Source organism: Petaurus breviceps, unplaced genomic scaffold (assembly GCF_028583685.1).
Source record: "Petaurus breviceps papuanus isolate PSGF00001 unplaced genomic scaffold, PetGlider_PUasm1.0 90845, whole genome shotgun sequence".
NCBI lineage: Eukaryota > Metazoa > Chordata > Mammalia > Diprotodontia > Petauridae > Petaurus > Petaurus breviceps.
The window spans coordinates 11209329-11232081 of record NW_027187359.1 but is presented as its reverse complement, the minus strand read 5'-3'; the positions used below and the strand labels follow the sequence as shown (position 1 = coordinate 11232081).

Genomic DNA, 22753 nt, shown 5'->3' with positions numbered 1-22753 from the left:
CAAGTTGACCTAGATTCAATTTGGGGGAACCCTCTGCTCTTCTCAATGGAAGGGATAAGACTTTTTCACTCTCTGCCTCACTTAACCTCCCACCCCAGGGATAATTCTTTGCTATGGCTCATATCTAGGATCTTCTAAAAATGGGTTAAGAAGAATTCTTCTAGAAGAGTACTCAAAGTATCAAATAAATATTAGTTATAGGGTGGATATTTATTTACTACACTAAAGATGAAATGCTTAAAGCTCAGAAGACTCTTAAGCCTGGATTAATGTAGAACATAGGCCTAAAAGTCAAAAGAGTAACCTGTCACCTACCGTACTCTTCCCAGGAGGTAAAGGCAACATCATAGTCCTGTGCTGTAGATATTTCACATTCACCTTGGCACTATACTATCTGAGCATCTCCTAAGTCCAGACCTTCTTGCAACCCAAGAGATGGCTTTAGCTTTCACAATTATCCTTTCCATTGCACCATCCTGTGATGGGGATTAGCTTCTCTTCTCAGAAGTTACTGATGAAATTACCTCCTGCCAGAAAGCCAACACCTGACTCTGCAAACTTACAACCTCACTAATGGGGCTATAAAGATCAGCCTCTCAGGTTCACTGTTCAGTGACCTGACTCAGGGAAAGAAACACAAAGAGAGGAGGCAGCCAGGGACTTGAGGTCCAATTTCTGGTTCACCTGGGTCAGCACATGTACCTTTTGCCACATTGTTCAGCCTCCATTGCGGCCAAGGAAAGAAGGGAAGAGAAATCTCCCAGGTAGAAGACCAAGGGATAGTTGGCATAGAAGACCATGGTCCAACAAAGAGATCTCCTGGAAAAAAGACCAAATCTTGATTCTCTTAGTTCTTTTTATAGCCTATAGAAAAGGAGCTATGTTGGGAGTAATGGCTTCTTCTTGGCTCAGCCACCAAACTTCTTTGGTACAGCCCCCAGTCATACGAACCAGTAAGGGATGGCTGTGTCATTCTTAAGCAAAATGCTTAAGAAGACTTTATCCAGAGGGCATTGTATGTGTCCATTTCTCCAGAGTCTGAGGTCATGCATCATCAGCTCAAAACTATTACATTTATATCACCATCATTTCTAAATAGATCTATTTTTCCTTCATCATCCTACAAGACATCTCTTTTACTAAAAAATAAAAAAGAAAGGAGAAAAAAAGCTTTGGCAAAATCAACCAGCACACAGCTCTTTAAGGTTTATATAAAGGTTTTCTTTATAGAAATCTATGAGGGAATTAATGAGAGTTATTATCCCCATTTTACAGATGAAGAAACTGAGTTTCGAAGAGATTACCTGGTTCTACAGTACTAATAAATGGTAGGACCTGTATTCAAATTCTGACCTTATGATTTCTAATCCAAAGCCTTTCCCAATGTACTATTTTATACCCTAAAATCTTGCTTCTCCTTGGCCCTGAACCTCAGTCCACATCCCCAAACTTACAGCTCTCCTGTCCCAGCCAGCCTCACTGCAGTTAAATGCAGAATTTTGGCTGAGATTTTTGCTTTCAGTTCATTCACCTTTCTTAGATCACCTTTATACAAGTCTCAGCATTGCATGACTCCCTCTTCCCTTGGTGCTTCTGAAAGATTCCTCCCTTTACAGGAGCTGGTTAGCAGGATTCCCTCCTCTTCACACTAGTCCCTCCAGGAACAGTGTTGACCCTCTGGGATTTGTTCATATCTTGGAATTCTCCCCTTGACAGGATGGTTGAATTTGTTGGTTTTATAAAGCATTTAGTCTACAGGCCATATTAAGCAGGACCAATGATGCTTCTAACTCATATCTTCCTGTTTTCCATCATGATGTTAAACAAACAAAAAAACCTTTCAACTGAATAAATGGACATATTAGTGTTGCTTATGAATCTATTCCATGAAGGAATAGTAATAATAAATTTTTGTTTTTATCAAGTAAATTTGGGGAAGGGTTTTCACAAGAGATTCCAACTCTGAACTTAAGTGAACCTAGATTCAATTTCGAGTGATCCTGTTTTTCACATATATAGAAATGTATCACTTACTGTTTACATAGCACTTTCCTGATAATAGCCTTGTGTGGTAAAGAGCACAAGTATCATTACCCCATTTTACAGGTGAGGAAGCTGAGGCTTAGAGAAAAGCTGTCTGGAGGGAGGCTAAGTTGGTGAGGAAACAAAGAACCAGACCCTAAGAGGATCAGCTGAAGAAAGGGAAGATGATCAGCTTGCAAATGAGAACACTTAGGAGGAAATTAACAGCCACCTCTCTATTCCCTCTTGTTCTCTTTCCCTTTTCTTCTCACCTTATCTCCCTCTCTCAGCTCGTCTATTTCCCTTCCCACCCCCTTCTCTGCCTGTTTCTCCTAAAACCCAGGTACTGAGCCCTGCCCAACATTCTATAACAAAAACTGTTCTGGGGATACATGCATAGCCCTTCAGCTGGAGAGATGGTGTAGCAGGACTTAGAGTTAAGAAGACCTGAGTTCAAATCCTACATCAGATACTTGCTAACGATGACATTGGGAAGGTCACCCTGTTTCTGGCTTAATTTCCTCAATTTTAAAATAAAGCATTTAGCTTCAATGACTTCAAAGGATCTAAATCCGCGATGCTATAATCTGATGGCTGCAATTTGTTCATAATAGGTCCTCAGTAAAATTCTGTTGATTAGCTGGCTGATGTTTTATGGAGACCCTGATACTCATCTGTCAGTTTACTTTAATTAAAATACTATAAAACATCCATTCTTCCCAAGGTTTCTATTTGACTACTTGGACAACATTATTTTATTAATAAAATTAAGTGGTTTTCAAAATCTCTTGGGAATGTTTTGCAGTATATAAATTTAAATTTCTTTATAGGATAGTTACCAAGATTGTTTAGTTTCTCCATCATGCCCCCATGAAGTATACGTTTCCCCCCACCTATGCCCCACCTTTTCAGCTTCCTTTTAAATGTTATCTTTCTCATTAGAATATAAGATCCTTGAGGGAAAGGACTATTTTTTTCTTTTTTGCTTATATTTGTATTTCCAACATTTAGCAGACTGCCTGGCACATAGAAAGTTCTTAATAAGTCTGATTAACCGAATAGAATCAGTATGGCACAGTGGATAGACTTCTGGACTTAATATCAGGGTTGTTGCTGTTGTTCAATCATATCCAACCCTTCGTGACCTTATTTGACCAAAAATATTGGAGTGTTTTGCCAATTCCTTTTCTAGCTTATTTTACAGATGAGGAAACTGAGGCAAACCATGTTAAGTGACTTGCCCAGGGTTACACAGCTAGTGGAAGATGAGTCTTCTTGACTCCAGGCCCAGTGCTTTATCCACTGTGCCATCTACCTGCCATAACATCAGGGAGACCTGGGTGTAGAACCTGCCCATGTTGTATACAAGTTGTGTGACCATGGACATCAGTTGAATGAGAAGGGTGGACTTGATGACCACTAAAGCCCCTTCCCACTCTAATTCCTGCATGCCTTAAATTCTTCTATAGGGTTAATATACTAACTTACAGACAGCGGTTTGCATTTGGAGAAAGGGAAACCCACCAGGTGGGTCCCTGTGCTGGAAAGATTTTAAATCCTTCTTGTATGTGTATATGTCCTATGAGAAGTTAATGATGGTAGTAAAATGTCAGATCTCCAGTTAGCTCAGAGTGGAGACAGACTGTCAAGTCCTGTGTGTTGCTTTGTGGATATCTGTGCTTGTGAATGGGCAAAGTACCTGGGAGTTGCTTCTTGAACTAATCTTCAGAGGGGACTTAGACTAATCATCAAAGAACACATAAAAATAAGTCAGAGGGGCCCCTAACCTTATAGAGTTCACATCTCAGAGGGAAAGAAAAGGGACATGTATAAATGACCATAGAAAAAAATAGAATGTGTTAATAAGTATACTATAAAGATACAAAATTCTGTGGAGGTGCTGGGGAATAAGGGAAGGCTTCTTGGCAAGTTACATTTGTCTTAAATCTGGAAATATAGGCAGAATTTGAGCATGGAGGCAGGGTAGTAGAGTGGAAAGATCCCTGGCAGTGGAGTTAGAAGACCTAGAGTCAGATCTTGAGGGATGATGCTGAATGACTTTGGGTTACTTTAACCTCACTTAATCTCACTTAACCTCATAGGCTTATAAATCTAGAACTGAGAGGGACATCAAAAGTTGTCTGGCCAAGCCCCTCTGTTTAACAGTTGAGGGGTTTAAATAACTTGCACAAGGTCGTATGGATACCAAATATCAGAGACAGGATTTAGAACAAGTCCTCTGACTTCTCAGCTGGTGCTTGCTCCACAGTTCTATGTGGCTTCCTTCCCTAGGCCTCAGTTTCCTCATCTGGAGAATGAGGGGGTTGTACTAGATGGCTTTCTATGATTCTAAGCAGAAGGGAAAGGGAGGGAAACTATACACAGTGATAAGGAAATGAGGGGTTTGTTTGAGGAACAATGAAAAATTCAGTTTGACTGAAATAGATATGAAGTCATTAGAATATATAAAATCTGAAGGACAGAGAGGACAAGACCTATCTATGTGAAAGAGAGCTGGTAAGGGAAGATGAAACTGTAGTGTATCAGGCCTTGAATGCCAGGGCAAAGCTTCTGTTTGATAGGCAATAGGGAATCATGGAAGGCTCCTGAGTGGGCGGGGGGAAGGGGAGCAGGATAAGTGCTTTGCCTTAGAAAGATTAATCTGGCAGCCTGAGTGTGGGATGGATTGGAGGGGGAAATACAATTCACAAAGCAATTAAAAGCACTTCACAATTTGTTTCTACCCAGAGCTGACTATAGTCAAATTACTTTATATCTTCCATCAGCCTAAGCTGGAAAAGCCCTCTGGCACTCTCTATAGGGTGGGAGTTGGGGGGAAGGAAAAAGAAAATCCATAAAAACCCCAAACATCACCAGCACAACATTTTAAAATGTCAGATTTTATTAATCACACCTTAGCTTGAATTCTAATGCAGCCACAGTCCATTGGCAACACTGATTTACCAGGGCAGGCAGCACTACTTGGACCCAGCAGGAAAGCACAACCATGACCTTCCTCCACTGCCCAATTTGTTAGCTGTTCAACTGTAGTATAAACTAGTTGAATATTTGTTCAATGTAAACAAATCAGACCAACAGTTTAGTGCACCCAGAACCCATTCTGAGCCCCCAGCATTAGGCTTCCATTGTGATGAATGGGATGATAGCACTTGGTATGAAAAATAACCCTGTGACAAAGGCAGGGCAGATAATATCATCGCCATTTTATAGATGAAGAAATTGAGATCAGGAAAAGTGAAGTGACTTATCCAAGACCACAAAAATGCAGTTGAATAATTTTGTTCTTCCTTTGAGCTAATGAAAATTATATCTTTATTGCATTTTACTTTTCTTAGATGGGAGATGAATATGAAAATATGTAATAATAATAATAATAGCTAGCATTTATATAGCTCTTTAAGGTTTTCATGGTGTTTACAAATATTATTTTATCCTCATAACAACCAAGGTAAGATTTTAGTTGGCACTTAAAGGAAGCAGGAAGTTGAGATGAAGGAGTAGAGAATTCCAGGCATAACAGAGAGCCAGTAAAAATGCCTGAGTTTGGAGGTAGAGTGTCTCATTTGAGGAACAGCAAGGAGATCAATGTTATCAGATCTTGGAGCATATGGAGATAAGATGTCAACAGTTTGGAAAGGGTGGAAGAGGGCAGTTTATGAAGGGCTTTTAACAAGAGGGGAAAGGACTTGGCCAGGGTCACATAAATAGCAAAGAGTTAATTAAATCTGTATCATCTGATTCAATTAAATTTAGTAAACATCAATTAAACTCCTACTGTGTGCCAGGCATGTTGCCAAGGGTTCAGCTAAGGGGCATGGTGGATAAAGTGCCAGGATTAGAGTCAGGAATATTCACCTTCATGAGTTCAATCCAGCCTCAGATATTTGCTGGTACTGAGAGGTCAAGTAACTTGCCCAGTTCATACAGTTGGTATGTGTCAGCAGCTCTTGACTTGAAGATCAGTTCTCTACCCACTATGCCATGGTATCTGTCAAATGGTGGTAACATCTCCAAAATCCCCCATAGCATGGGTCCATCCAATATATCTTAGGCTTCTCTTAATATCAGGATTATAGGAGATTATTGGGACAACTAGGTTGCGCAGTGGTTGGAGTGCCAGACCTGGAGTCAGGAAGACTCATTTTCCTGAGTTCAAATCTGGCCTCAGACACTTACTGTGTGACCCTGGGTAAGTCACTTAACCCTGTTTGACTCAGTTTCCTCGTCTGTAAGATGAACTGGAGCGGGAAATAGCAAACCACTCAAGTATCTTTGTCAAGAAAATCCCAGATATGGTCATGAAGAACTGAACACAACTGACAACAAATACGCCAAGCACTGGGGGGAGGCAGGGATACAAAAAGAGGCCAAGACAATCCCTGCCCTCAAGGAGCATGCAATCTGCTGGAAGCCAGCCTAAGGAAAACTGAGACAAGGAGAGCAGAGCCCTGTTCTAGTTCTGTGGTAATAAGAATGACAGATTGGTGAGCTATAGCCACATAATTCACCCTCAGTGGTGGAAACAGTCATCCACAAAAGCTCCCAGGCATATACTCCCTCCAGACATTCATCATTCCTCGGCTTCCATTCTTATTTCCTGCTACTTTTCACCTGACTTTTTCTAGCTGTTCACCGATTTGCTCTTGACCCAGCTTCTCTACCTATGTGTTGTGTTCTCTTGGCTCTGGAGCCCTTGATGCCTCCCCCTGTCTCTGAACTCTCCAGCTACGGGGCAAGCATGCACATGACCCAGTGTGGCATTTCTCCAGTTCGGATGTTCTTGGTGGCAGAAGGAGCATGCCTTCCCCTCCCCCCATCCCCAGCCATGCCTTTGTCACTGATGCTATGCATGTGAGCCACCGTGGCCAGAGGATTCACCTCATCTGAGGGATGTTGTGCTGAGGAGCAGTGGGACCGCAGGTTTAGGGCTGGAATTAGGGACCTGAAAACTGATTTAGTGCAACCCTCTCGTTTTACATGTGGAAGGAGGCCCAAGGAGGTTACCAACCTCAGCGATCGAACCAAAATGTTCTAATTCCCCTAATTCCAGGGCTCTTTCCACTGTACCATTTAGCCTCTACAGAGAGGTCAAAGGAACATAGGAAGCTAGTTTCCTCCCCTTTGTCTTTGGAACTTGGTTTTTTCCCCCTATTAGATGCTTCCACACTCACAAAAACACACAAACATGCTCATACACATTTACAGACATCTATATAAGCACCCATGAACATGTGCACATGCTCACAAACACGCTCACACACACACACACACATACAGACACTTCAGCGCTCTCTCCTGACCTTCTCAATAGATACCTTTTTCCTTTTTTATGCATGAAAGCTTCTGTGAGTGAATATTTTCTGCTCTGAGGATGCCCTGTGTGGCAAGAACTCCCCAGCAGGTTACTCTTAAGACCAGTGAATGAGAGCAGGGTTCTCTGTTTTCTTCCCCTCACTTTCTCCTAAGCTGTCTTTCAAGGCCAGGCTTCTAATTGATTGATGAAGGAGTCTCAGCCCTTCTTCTCAGCGATCTGATTGTAAGTGAGCAAAGCAGCTGTCTTGAAGTTGGGCTCCAGATGTGTCCTAGGAAGAACACAGATGGAAAGGAAATGTTCCCCATGTCACTGTCCCAATAACAAAAGATTTTTGGATAGGGACAGGGAAAAAGAGATTCATGATAGGAACAGCTAGATGTTGATATAAGCTAGTAAACTTATTTTGACATACTTATTAAAGACATAGCCTATGCAAAGTACTATGTTAGAGGAGATTAAAAAAGGATGAAAAATTACCTAGACCCTGCCCTCAAGGAGTTTACAGTCTAATAATCTCCATGTCTTATTGATCTCTAAGGTGGATGGTGGGCTAAGTTTCTCTGAGGGAAGGAAAACACACCTAAATAAAAAAAAAATAGGATTAGAAGTAAGGACTCCTATCATTCACTTATTTTTTCGAGTTAGGGAACCTTGTTTTAACAACCTTAAGTTGAGGGTGATAAGGGTTGGAGGGGGCTTAAGAGATATTTTCATCTAAAGCAGGAGTTCTTAACATGGGGTATATAAACTATTTTAAATTATTTTACTTTGTTTTAGCATAATTGTTTTCCTTTGCAATCTTAATATTTTATTTTATGCATTTGAGAAACATTATTCTGTGAAGAAGATTCATGACACAAAAATGCTTAAGAACCTGTGCATAAAAGTCTTCATTTTGCAGATAAAAAAATGAGGCCACCAGAAGAAATTCGGTTTCCCCTAGATAACATAATCCCAGTTGGTCCTGGAACAAAGGTTTTACTTTTTTCTTTATTCATATCTGAAAATATATGTGTGTTTATGAGTGTGCACATATATACACACATATATGTTAGACATATGTAATATCCTGTTTTTTTCAGGTTAATAAAGACTCTGAGAGGTTAAATAATTAGCCCATTAACATCCATTAAGGACGAAGCTAGAAACTGAATCCATTTCCCCTGACTCCGTCTACTTTCTCCCTCTTGACATGTGTGTGAGTGTGTGAGTGTGAGCCTGTGAGGTCCCTGTCTTTCTATCTCCAGCCTCTAGCACAGTACCTTTCATGTCATAAGTGCTGAATGAAATTGAATGGGTGGTAAATTAAGGGAAAGGGACAAATAAGACTAGAAAGGTACATTGGAATGAGACAATGGAGGGTCTTGAATGTCAGATCAAAGAGTTTGCATTTTGTCCTGAATGCAACAAGGAGCCACAGAAGGTTTTTGAATGGGAAAAATAGCATAATGATATCTATACATTGGTAAGATTTTTAAAAAATCTTTTATCATAAAATATATACAAGATAAGAAGTAAAAGTTCATCTCCAAGGCAGAAACTAATAATAATAAGATATAATAATGAATACCTTAATATAAATAAATAAAAAGATTAATAATATAAATTAATAATATACTTAATATAATAAAATGCTTATGTGATTACATAATATAATAATATGTTTTTATAAGACTTTAATGTTTGCAAAGTATTTTACATATATTATTTTATTGCTGGACCTAGAATCAGGAAGAAATCTTCATTAGTTCAAATCCAGTTTCAAATACTTACTAGCTGTGTGTCCCTGGGCAAGTCACTTAACCCCATTTACCTTAGTTTCCTTATCTGTAAAATGAGCGGGAGAAGGAAATAGCAGTCCACTGCAGTCATCGTTCCTAAGAAAACCCCAAAAATAGAGTCAAAAAGGGTCAGACACGACTGAACAACAATCTTATGAGACGAACACTGCAGCTTTTATTGTCCTCGTTTTTTTAGCAACAAAGAAATAAAATACTTTTCTTCTATGTCTCTTCCTAGGCCTTCCAGAAGTTCTCCCTTTTAAATCTCCCTTTTTCCTCTCTTTCTGCCTCCCACCCTTTCTCCTTTCTTTCTTCCTTGATTCCCTTTTGACTCTTTTCTCCTTTCTTCCATTTTTTACTCATTTCCTTTCTTTCTCCCTTTTGTCTTGTCCTTCTTCACCTTGTCCACTTCCTTCTTCCCTTGATCATTATTCCTCTTTTCCTTCATTTTTTCCTTCATCCCTTCCTTCCCTTCTTTCCCTCACTTCCTTTCTCCCTTTTCCTTCCTCTGTTTCCTTCTTTTCCTCTTTCCTTTCCCTTCCCCTTTCTTCTCTTTACCTGTATCGCTTTACCTTTCTTCTTTCTTCCCTTTCCTTCCTTCTTTTATGTCCCTCCCTTTTTTCTCTTTCTTCCTCCCTCCCTCCTTTCCTCACTTTTCTCTGTCCCTCATTTCTTTTCATTCATTCTCTCCCTCTTCCCATTTCTTTGTTTCAAAATATACATGTGTGTGTGTATATATATATATATTATACACACAGATATATACATTTTTGTGGTTAATGTATTTACAATTTTGCCCCTTTCTATCACTTCATGTCATTGGAATACTATTTGGAAGCTATATGAAGGATAGACTAGAAAAGGAAGGGGAGATCCAGAGATGTGAGTCAGGAACACACAACACTCTAAATGGAAGTTCTCTCTTCTATTCATCTAAGGCACTTTCAAATAATAATCTTACACTTTTGTAGCACTATAAGGTTTACAAAGTTTTATACATATATTATTTCATCTCATATTTAAAAGAACTCTGTGAAATAGGTACTATTTTCAGCCCCATTTTATAAATGAGGGAACTGAGATTAAAACAGATTAAATGACTTGCCAAGGTCATACAACCAGTAAGTGTCTGAGGCAGGATTTGAATTTGGGTCTTCCTGACTCCAAATCTAGCACTCTATCCCCTACAACTCTGAGTCCTCACCACAGCCTAGAAAGATGAATAGGAAACATATTGTCTTTTTTGTTTTGTTTTGTTTGGAAAATTATTTTATTGTGAATTTAACAAATATCAATAAACATAAATATTTAACATACAGAGAATAAGAGATTTCAGCATGAAACTGTGAACTTCTGTTATCAACAGTTTTCTTTGTTTTACAAGTAGAACAATTTGCATAAGAATAGTACAAAGGATATTTTGTCTTACACATTTGTGTCAAAGCCCTAAATATTTTAGATATTAGACGTATATCAGAGAAATTTTCTTTTCAAAGATTTTCCCCAGTTATCCCTTCCCCTTTAATACTAATTGCCATGATTTTTCTTATGCAAAGGCTTCTCAGGTTTGTGTGTGTGTGTGGCTTTTTTTTTTTTTTGTAATTGGGGTTGTCCATTTTTTCTTGTATAACCACCTCTCTCTTGTTTAGTTAAGAATTCTTCCCCAGCCAGAATTGTGAAAATTATCTTTTTCCTTTCTCCTCTGCTATGTTTATGAGTTTACTGTTTCTAATTAGCTCATGTATCTATTTAGAGCTTATTGTAGTATATGATATGAGGAATTAGTCTAAAACTAATTTCTGCCAGACTGCTTTTCCCGAAGTCTTTGTCAGATAGGGAATCTTTACCCTTTTAGTTGGTCTAGTTGAGATTGATAATAGCTAATAATAATAAGTAATATTTATATAGTGCTATACTAAGCAGTTTACAATTATCATTTCATTTGATCCTCACAACAACCCTGGGAGGCAACTTCAATTATTATCCCTGTTTTACAGATGAAACAAACAGAGATTAAGTGACTTACCTAGGGTCACACAGTTAGTAGGTATCTGAGGCCAAATTTGAACGCAGGTCTTTCTGACTCTAGGCTTGGTGCTCTGTCACCTGTACCATCTAGCTAATGCTATATTACTATGTGTCATTGCTTAATGGTCTCATTTCCTGCTTTTTTCCACTGATCAATTGGTTTTTTTTTTATGTTTTAAACAGTACTGGATAGTTTTCGTGACTTACTGTATACTGTAGTTGGAGATCTGGTATTGTTAGGTCCCTCCACTACTTTTCATAGACTCCTTGAGTAAGAAAGGACTTCAGAAGCCATCTAATCCAACTCATATCAGTACAAGAGTTCCTTCTACAATATGATTAAGTGGTTTTCCATCCTTGGCTTGAAGACCTCTCTTGAGGGCTAATCCACTTCCTTGTGAAGTAGCCCATTTCAATATTGTATGAAATTCTTCAGAAATTATTCCTTACATTGAGCCAAAATATGTACCCCTGCAACCTGCTACCATCGCTCCTGGTTCTGCTGCTTGGAACCTAACAGAAAAAGTCAAATTCCTTTTCCATGTGACAGCCTTTAAAATACCTGAAAAGAGCGGCTCCCCAAACCCTAAATCTTCTCTCCTCTGTGTGAATTGTCCTCGGTTCTAACCCTCTGTGTCACCCTCTTCTGGAAGCTCTACATTTATCAATCTTCCCCCTAAATGTGGTAGCTAAAACTGAAAAATCAACAACAACATTCCAGACATGATCTGACAAAAGCAAAATGCAACGGGGCCATCACCTCCTTTATTCTAGATAATAGCCTCTCATGGCAACCCAAGACTGCAATAGTTCCTGTGGCCGCCATATTACATGGTTGTCTCAAATTGGAATTGTAGTCTACCAACACCACCAGAACTTTATTTTGCCTTCAGTTAAATGACTCTCTAGTCATACCTCCATCATCTTGCACTTTTGTTGTTAGTATTTTGATCCTACATGTAATATTTTGTCATCATATCTGTTAAAATTTCATCTTTTTGGACTCAGCCCATTATTTTAGCTGTCTAACATTTTGGATCCTGATTCATCACCCAGTGTCTTACCCATTCCCAGTATCTCTGTTATCTGAAAATTTGACAGTCATGTCACTGATGCCTTCATCTAAGTAATTAATTAAACACACACACACACACACACATACACACACACCACACCACACCACACCACACTACACCACACCATACCATACCAGCCATATGGGAACCAACCATAAATTTCTGGAATGATGCACTATAAACCTGTATCTATGTTGACTTCAAACTGCTCATGATTGAGAACTGTGGGTTCAATCACTCAATAAGCTCCAAATCCACTTGGTTTTACTGTCATCCAGACCACATTTCTCTACTTTTTTTTTTTTAATTTTTAAAGCAATCAGGGTTAAGTAACTTGCTCAAGGTTACTCGACCAGTTATTTCTGGGTGTGGTGCTAAGTATCTGAGCCCGGATTTGATCCCCAGGTCATCCCTACACTGGAGCTGGTGCTCTTACTTGCTGAGCCACCTGGCTGCCCCTAAGCAATTGGGGTTAAGTAACTTGCTCAAGATTACACGGCCAGGTGTTTCTGGGTGGATGCTAAGTGTCTGAGCCTGGATTCGATTCCCCAGGTCATCCCAACACTGGAGCTGGTGCTCTTACTCGGTGTGCTACCTGGCCACCCCTCTATTTTTCTATAATATCATAAGTGACAAAACAAATGCTTTACTGAAATCTAAGTAAAAACTACACCCCAGCATCACTCTGATCTTCAGGTCTTGTAACTTTGCCCCTCCCCCCAAAAAGGTAGGGGCACAGAAGGTTTGCTTAGGATAGCCTGGTCTGGTGGAAACTACTTGCCATTTGTGACACCCCAGGTCATCTTCTAGATGTTCAACCACCAGTCCTTTGATAATATGATAATCTAGAGATTTTTGCCAGAGTCACCTGTTCCTATAGTTTGAAAACTCCCCCCATCTTTTTTTTTTTTAATGGGGCAATCTTTACCCAATTCCAGGTTGGTGGCAGATGTCCCTTTCTCCAGAATTTTTGAGAGATCATTTAAAAGGGCTTGGGAATCACATCATGCATTTTTTTTTCAATAACTTAGGTATCAGTTCATTATTTTTCTTGCTAGAGAAACAGAAGCAAAATAAGGTTAAGTTTTTCTGGGTTTTGTCTCTTATTCATTGTTACTGACCCATCTACTCCATCATCACCCTCATTCATTCTTTGATCTTCTTCTTTTTCCCAATATGACTTTTAAACAACTCATTCCTTTTTTTGTTCTTAGCATTCATCACCAGATTCAGCTAGCTCTGAGCCTTAGCAATTGAGACCCTATGATTAAAGAATCATACTGTAAGTTTCTATTTATTTTCCATTTATCCTCCATTATCTGTCCATACTTCCATCTTGTGTATGTATATATATATATATATTTGGTAAAAATCTAAGTTGGCTAGTTTATTACTCACAGATGCCTAGAGGTAAAAAAAAAAAATAGAGGGCTTAACCTACAGTCAGGAAGACCTGAGGTCGAATATGGTCTCACACCCTTACTGGCTGTGTGACCCCGGGCAAGTCACTTAACCTGTATTTGCTCAGTTACCTCAACTGTAAAATGAGATCATAACAACAGCTACCTTGAAGAGTTGCTGTGAGGATCAAATGACATAATATGTGTAAAGTGTTTAGCACAGTACCTGGCACATAGTCGGTGCTTAATAAATTTTTATTCCCTTTCTACTCATTGAAATGGTAAATAATTTGTTTATTTAGAGCCTCTAACCTTCCTCAGATGACTTTCCTCATAGAATTTCAGGCCATCTTCTGTCTGAACCTTTTGAAATCTGTTCTCCCCAAAATCTATATGCATATCTGACTATAATACTCTACTTTTCTTTCACAAACTCTGTGATGGAATATCAATTCTCCCAAAGTCAAATTATTCTTGGCTTACATCTCTCTCTATGACAGACTCTAAGATGGAGTGGTCACTTCCCCCAGATGTGAATATAAACATCTTCGGCTCTTTCTCTATCACAAATTCTGAGATGGGTTGGTGAGACTAATGTTCCTTTGGCTATCAACTCTATTCTAACAGCTAGCACTTGGAACCATTTTGTATTTTTCTTTATTTTAAAAAGAACCACAGAATTCCTCATCTAGTTCCTGACATTTTGTTAATTAGCCACTCTGTATTCAACCAGACTGATCCTTGTGTAGCAAATACAGTTTGTCTGGTCAGAGTCTTTCTAGCTTGGAACAAGTCATACCTGCCAGTAACCCTTAACAGCTCAGGGTTTTCCCTATCCCCACACCACAATGAGACAAGAGAGTAAGGCATTAATGAAGACTGTAAGAATTCCATCTGTATTGCGATGCAGGCCTGTGTATGATAATGGCATACTTTGTTGAATACTAAAATCAGATTTGTCAGGAACATATTGAAAGTTGTTGTCATCAATAAAGCCATCAACTTAAATGTGCAAGTGAAGCCTGAGGAAACAGGTGTTCATTCATTCAATGAATATGAATTTGACATCACGCTTAGTATTTCTATGAGGGGATGGGTGACATTTCAAAGGCATCATCACATACCAGAGAAATTTTGTCGATGATGTTATCTATGGAAGAGCCTTTGACTGTGATCTTCTGAGATAATAACAACTCCCATTTATATAATGCTTTAGGTTGGCAAAGTGTTTTATCTACATGATCTCATTTGATCCTTATAATAAGTTGACTTAAAAAGTAGATAGTACTGGAAATATTATTTCTGGTTTACAGATCATAAAATTGAGGTCCAGAGGGCTGAAATTGGGGAGGGGGATGGAAGGATTTGGTCAAGATATTCAAAGATGGTTTATGAAAGAGGGATTATATGTATTCTACTTATCCTGAAACAAAACTAGGGTCAGTGAATGGGGCAGAAGCTGAAAAGAGGCAGATTTAAACTCAGTGTCAGAGGAAACTTTCTAACAAACAGAGCTGTCTGCAAATGGAATGGCGTAGAGCATTCTTCCTTACTAGAAGAGTAAAAATATTCAGATTCAGCAACATGTCAGGTTGTTGAAGAAGAGATTTTTGCCCAGATAGTTTGATCTAGATGGCCTCAGGTGTCTTCTAATTCTAAATCTGTGTTCAGTAGTTTTTAAGTCACATCTGACTCTTCATGACTCCATTTGAGGTTTTCTTGGCAAAGATACTGGAGTTTACCATTTCCTTCTCCAACTCATTTTACAGATAAGGAAACTGAGGCAAATGAGGTTAAGTCACTTGCCTGAGGTCACACAACTAGTAAGTGTCTGAGGCCAGATTTGAACTCAAGAAAATGAGTCTTCCTGACTCCAGATCCAGTATTCCAACCACTGTGCTACCTAGCTGCCCCAATAATCTGCAATCCTGATATTAGGAGAAGTAGAAGAAGGTCTCCAATATTTTGGATGGACCCATGCTGTGGGGGATTTTGGAGATGTTACCACCATTTGACAGGTACCATGGTGTAGTGGATAGAGAGCTGATCTTGGAGTCAAGAACTGTTGACACATACCAACTGTATGATGGGGCAAGTTACTTGATCTCTCAGTGCAACAGACAGCTCTCCAACACTGTGAATTGCAGGAAAGGTACTTACTTGCATTGGCAGAGGAAGCTCCTCATACCAATGAAATTGTTTTTGAGTTGTTTCAATTTTATCTGACTCTTTGTGACCCAATTTTGAGGTTTTCTTCACAAAGATACTGGAGTGGTTTGCAATTTCCTTCTCCACTGATTTTGCAGATGAAAAGACTGAAGTAAACAGAGCTAAGTGACATGCCCAGAGTCACACAGCCAGTAAGTGTCTGAGGCTAGATTTGAACTCAGGAAAGTGAGTCCTGGTTCCAAGCTCTATTCTCTGCACCACCTAGCTGTCCTACTGATGAAATTACAGAGTCCCTTTCTCTGTCACCATTTTATAAATGAAGAAACTGAGACTAATAGAAGATCATAGGATGGTAGAATTAGGGCTGGAAATGACCTTAGGAACTGTCCGATCCAATTCCCTCATTTTACAGATAAGGAAACTGAAGCACAGACTCACCAAGGTCACACAAATAACAAGTATCTCATACTGTATTTGAACCCAAGTTTTCCTCATGCCAAGTCCACTCCTTTATCCATTAAATACCACATTGTGTTAAATGAGCTTCCCAAAGGCACACAACTAATACTTTGAGAAATGGGATGCAAACTCAGGTCTTTTCTAATTCTATTTGATTTTTCTTCAGAATAATAATTTTACAAAATGCACCCTACAGCCAAAAGATATAGGTTAGACACCTGGAGGGTTTTTGGAAGCCACAAAAGACATTTGATAAAGCCTGTATACATGGAGAATGATTTCAGAATGAGGATCTAACTTAATTTGACTGCCAATCAAGTTTTAGACTTGCCCTTGGCTGTCTTGGGCTAACTGAGGCTAGGCAAATTATTCAAATGCTCTGTGAGTCAGTTTCCCATCTGCCAAATGGGTTTAAGTCTCTCATGGAGAACTGGGGCTAGGGGAAGGATTGATGATAAGAATGAACTTCAGTGAAATACTCTGAATACTTTAGAAAAGGCTCCAGGTAAATGGTATTTAAATCAATGATGTTACAGAAGATGAGTTTCAAGTGTTACTGCTTGTTAGGGATTGAGGCTAGCCCAGGAGAGAAAATTCTAAGCACTCAAATGTTTTACAAGAAATGAAATCATAATGTAGAAAAGCCCAATTCAATTTCTCCCAAAATGAGCCAAGAGATGATAACTCTAATCCTATTTAAAGTGAGGGAGTATGCCGTTGTCAGCTGAAATGAGACTGCATCAGAGCAAGAATTTTAAAATGAGCCTATTTGATAATCAAAGTATTTGCAGACCCTGTTTCACAGACTAGAAATTGGCAGAAAACATGGATTGGATTGTCAGAAGTCTCAGTGTTCAAATCTCAAAGGATTAGACATGTTCGATGTTCCAATCTCCCTTTCTATCTAGATTCTGTTTGTCCAGCATGTTAATTTGTCTGTCAGGGATGCATAGAGTTACCCCAGCTTAGGGAATGATGTTTGAACTTACATTTTCCCTCTTCCACCAAACATATTAAACTTTGAGAGTATGGTCAGAGCACATCAGGAGTCTTACATTCCATTCTGGACTCACATTTCAGATAGGGTATTGATAAGCTAAAATTTATCCAGAAGAAGGTAAAGAAGATGATGATGGGACTGGATGCTGTACCTTAGGAACCTCAGTTAAGAAGTGGGGATATCTGCCCAGTGAAAAGAAGACTCATGGGGTACATGATAACCATCTTCAAGTATTTGAAAGGCTGTCACTTGGAAGAGAGATTAAACCTGTTTGCTTGGCTCCCCTTCAGTACACTCTACATTCTAGTCAAACTAAGCTTACAGCTGTTACCCATGTGATTTCACATCTCTTTCCAGGACTTGGTACAAGCTGTTTTACCATATCTAGGAGACATTCCCTACTCACTACCACCTCTAAGAAACATGTTTCTTTTAATACAGGGCTCGGAGAAAATGATTTCCCTGTGTAGAGACCTTTCCTGATCCCTACTTTCTTCCCCAAGGTGTTTGTACTCTCTGCCTATCTAAATTATTCAGCATTACTTTGTATACTTGTGTATGAGTGGAATGTAAGTAGGGCTGGGACTGTTTCATTTTTCATTTCATCCCTAAAACTTATCGCAGTGCCTCACACATAGAAGGGATTGTTCATTGAAATGAACTTAAGAAACAGAACTGCTATTCTAGGTGTTTTTGTTGTCACTTCTTTGTTTTCAAATAATACCAATGATATAAACTCAAGGAGACCTTAGAGGTTATCTAGTCTGACCTCCTTATTTCATAAAGGAAAAGGGACTTTGCACAGATAGTAAGAGGCAGAGCTGGGATTTGAACCCAGGCCCTCTAACTCTAGCACTCTTTCTGCTGTAACTTATAGTGGGTGGAAAATGTCAAGAAAAAGATTTAGTCTGAATTTGACGAAAACATCTTCATAACTGAGCTGTCCAAAAGTAGTCTCAGCTACCTTGAAAGAGAATGAAATGGCCATTACTGGGAGCATTCAAACTGAGGCCTAATGACCATTACACAGAATGTAGAGGACGATGCTATTCAGGTCCAATTTGGACAAGATGACCTTGGACATCCTCTATAAATGAGAATTTCTGTGATTCTGCAAAACCAACATGGAGTAAAGGCCTCTGATTTGAAAGCTTGGGGAAAGGTTAGAGCCTTATTTGGATTCTCTTATCCTACCTGGCTCCATCACACAGTAAAAGTGACAGCAGACGCTGCCTTTCCGACCCTCACCAACCCCTCTTCTAAGGAACAAATAGTGAATTCGTTTTTGCCATTTTAGGGCAATATTGCAAAGTCTAATCCCTTAGCTCCATTTTCTTCCTCTGCACTACTTAACAAAGCTGGTTGAACTGGCAAGCGGTTCTTGAAGATTAAGGCAACTCACAATCCCTCTACCCCAATGTCTTAGTGTTTCCTTGGCAGAGAGAGGCAGGAAGAATGGTTGAGACACTGATAAAATATGTAGGCAGGAGAGAGCGGTATCAGCTCAAACAAGGTAAGATCTCCCCATTTCAGCTTGCCATTAGCAAGGTGAATTGCCTGAAACAAGTGTTGAGAAAGGGCAAATAGTATTAACCCTGGGACCCAAGGGGTGACATCTCCTGGAAAGGAGCTCATGAGCATAAATCTGTACAGACTGAAGAACAGAAGGATGCTTACTGTCAACTATTATTGAACCTGAGTTCCTCCCAGCCCTGAACCCCTCCTCCCCCCAAAAATCACTTTAAATAGCATGGTATTTTCACTAGGAATTACTTGATTTACTCTTAACTCACTCCTAGGCCAGTTGCCCCTGTCTGTGGTGTGATTTGAGGTGGGGGGTATATGCTTTGCCTGTCCCCTAAATGTTATCCCACTGGTTTGCCCTGGTGCTAAAATCCCCAAAGTAATCATTTTAATTTCAGTAACTCTGAACATAGAGTCAAGGGGCCTGGCTGAATCCAAGCTTTGCTCTTTCTTAGCTGTGTGATGGGAGGGAAGGAAGGAAAGAAAGGAGGGAGGGGAGGAGGGAAGGAGGAAAGGTAAGAAGGAAAAAGGGAAGGGAGCAAGAATTTATTAAGCATCTAGTATGTGCCAGGCGCTGTGCTAAGTGCTTTACAAATATTATCTCTTGATCCTCAAAACAACCCTGGGAGGTGGATGCTATTATTATCCCCATTTTACAGAGAAGGAACCTGAGGAAAGCAGAGGTTAAATGACTTAGCCAGGGTCTCATCATATCTGAGGCAGAATTTTAACTTAGGACTCTATCCATTGCACTGACTCATTTGACTTCTCTAGGCCTTATATACCTCACTGAAAATAGAGATAATAAAAGTTTTACTATGTTTATTACAGGGTGGTTGTAATTAAGGCACTTTATAAATGGTTGCAAGCTAAATATCTATCTCTATCCATCTACCTGTCTGTCTGTCTTTCTATATCTACACTGTAATTATTCTTCAGGTTTGAGGCATTGCCTCCAGAAGGTCACTGTTAAAATGCATAAATTCATGAAATTTATTAAATATAGTCTAGGTACAGAGTGATAGACTATATGCTAGACACTGAGTCAGTCACCCACTCACCATCTATTAAGTGCCTGCTCTGTGCCCGGTACTGTGCTAAATGCTCAGGACACGAAGAAACGCAAACATAGTCCCTGTCCTTATGGAGCTCACCATGTAAACAATTCTGCACAAAATCATGTTGGAAACTGAAAACAGTTAACAGACAAAAGGCACTAGAATTGAGAGAAATTTGGAAAAGTCTCTTGTAGAAAGTGGGATTTTAACTGAGATTTGAAGGAAGCAAGAGGTAGAAACCATTCCAGGGATGAGGGACAGCCAGTGAAAATACTCAAGTGGAAGATGGAGTGTCTTGTATGAAGAATAGCAAGGAAGCCAGTGTCTCTGGATTACAGAGTATTTGGTGTAAGATATCTGGATAGGTAGAAGGGCAAGCTATGAAGGACTTTGCCTGTCAAGCAGAGGATGTTGTATTTCATTTTTAGGTGGTAGGGAGCCATTGAAGTTTATTGGACAGTGAGGTAATGTGGTCAGACCTACACTTTGGGGAGATTACTTTGACAGCTGCACTGGGGAGAGACTTGAGGCAGAGAGGCCAACCAGAAGACCATTGCAGTAGCCTAGGCATGAGATGATGAAGGCCTGCACCTGATTGGTAAAGGTGTAGATAAGAGATATTACAGAGGCAAAAAAGCCTTTGCAACAGATTAGATATGGAGATGGGGGGATGTTGTTGAGGACAAAAAGGCTTTTTAGATCCTGGGTCTCATTTACTTATCTGTAAAATGAAGAGGAGGGATGGTTGGAGGAGACTGTTCCCTTACAGTTATAATATTCTGTGTAACTCAATGACTTACTGTAGTGAAGGGGAAGGGAAGAGAATAAGCATTTGAAAAAGTGTTTACTATGTTCCAGGCACTATACTAAGAACTTTTACAAGTTTCTCATGCCATCATCATGACAATCTTGTTGGACAGGTACTGCTATTCCCATTTTTCATTTGAGGAAACTGAGGCAAATGGGGTTAAGTGATTTGCCCAGGGTCACATAGCTAGGATATATCTGAGGTTAGATTTGAACTTGGGTCTTCAGAGAAACTGCATGAGTTGAGGACTGCTGCATCATTATGTCAGCATGGTTGGCTAGGGGTTGACAATGCTGTTTTAACTGACTCATGGTCTAATGTTCTGTGGTTTCAGGTTTTGAGTGCAACTTTGATTTCCCCTGTGAGCTAGAGTATTCACCACCGCTACATGAAGACAGAAACCACTACTGGTCTTGGCGCCACGTCACTTCTGAGGAAGCTTCCCAAATGAACCTGTTCAGTAGTGGTCCTGCAGTGATTCATTCTGAGGAGATGCCCAGAGGTAAAGAATAATGGTCCGAGGTCTTCTGGTACAGGAGGTAGCTCTGGGGCATGCAAAAAAGAAACATCTAAAATGTCTGTTTATTGGGGTTTGGTCTTTTTAACAATTAAAGGAAACCAGAGGGAATCACTCATCAATAGTAAAACAAGTATGGACAAATGGTGAAAGAAATCACCTGCCTCTACAGTCAGCAATGCAGATAGAGGTTTTCCCTTCCTTTCCTAGCCTCTTAGGAATATCTGGTTTGTGTTTTCTTCTCCTTTGGTTTGTAATCAACTACATACTTCAGAGGAAGAGAAGGGGGAAGGAATAGGGAGAGCTGGCTTACCTAGGGGAAGAGTCTGGTGGCCTTCACGTGCTGTGAAAACTCTGTGTTTGAATGCCACAGCAGCTGTGGGTCAGCATGGCACTTGATGATTCCTACAACCGATGCTGAGCCAGACTGGGGGTGGTACAAGAGAGAAAGAAATATTAGGAACCTCCACATACGCATAGGCAGAGGCCCTGGTGATTCCATTCCTGAGCCCTATGCGCCCTTGCTCATCCGTTCTCCTTGCTAGCCCCTGGCTGTTGCTGCCTTGTTTCTGCCCCTTGGAGAGGGTCACCATCATACCTGTCCCATCTGTTAGGCAGCCCTGCCAGAGGGGTCCTTAATGTTTCAAGGGCATGTAATATCTATTATTATCAAAAGATATGACACATGTAAAGTGTTTTCCAAATCTTAAAGTGCTGTATAAATGCTAGCTGTTGTGCTGCTGCTGCTGGTGGTGGTGGTGGTGGTGTTACTACTAGGGAATAGGGCACAGTGTAAAAAAAATAATCAAAGGAAAGTAAGACTCAGCCCTTGATTATGCATAAATGATCATTCTGGATCCCCTCTTACACAATTATAAGCCCAAACCACCTTCCCACTCCATTCTCCCCCACCACTCCATTCAAGACCTTCTGAAATAACTCCTGTTGGATCATTCAGTGCATGAAAAAAGTAAAGCAGTTTCTCTCTTCATTAGATGTCATTAAATATAATTAGAAAGGCAAATCTATTGCAAAATGGCACACCTGTTGACTATTTGCTGCTTTGAATGATCATTCTACTAGATTACCATAGACATTCAGGACTGGACAGGGCTCTGTGCTGACAAACCCTTCATTTATATATTTGCTTTAGGGATCTACCCCCTTTCAGTCAGTGGGACAGCTGAGTCTCAGAGCATGGTCTCTTCTAGCCCTAAATCTTTTATCCTATGGTCTGGGTTGTGCTGTGGTCCTGTGTCAACTCTAAGCATGAAGATAAGGATGTGAAAGGATAGAAGGAGAAGAGCATCACCTAGGGAATGCCCCTCCATGAGATTGGGACTTACTATGACAACAGGAGAAGTTCCATGGTTGACCCAGGTGCCAAATCACCTTGCCTGAGTCCCCAGTTTATAGTGCAGGTCTGACCATAAGGTATCGTGCCTCTGTTTCGTGTCACTGGGGCATCTCTGTGACCACTCAGAGAGTACTGTGGTCTGATCTACAGTGGAGATGACCTCTCCCCTAAGATCTCATTATCTCATAGGAACTGGAGTTGGAAGGTACCTTGGAGATC

At 40.0% G+C, this 22753-nt stretch overlaps 1 protein-coding gene across 1 annotated transcript in view; it reads left to right on the top strand.

The window, feature by feature from the left end:
- ALK (ALK receptor tyrosine kinase) overlaps window positions 1-22753 on the top strand; it is a 1085901-nt gene that overhangs the window by 312655 nt on the left and 750493 nt on the right. Inside the window, exon 3 of the mRNA XM_069072137.1 lies at window positions 20995-21162. Coding sequence (XP_068928238.1) covers window positions 20995-21162 — 168 coding nt within the window. The remainder of the gene's footprint in view (window positions 1-20994; window positions 21163-22753) is intronic.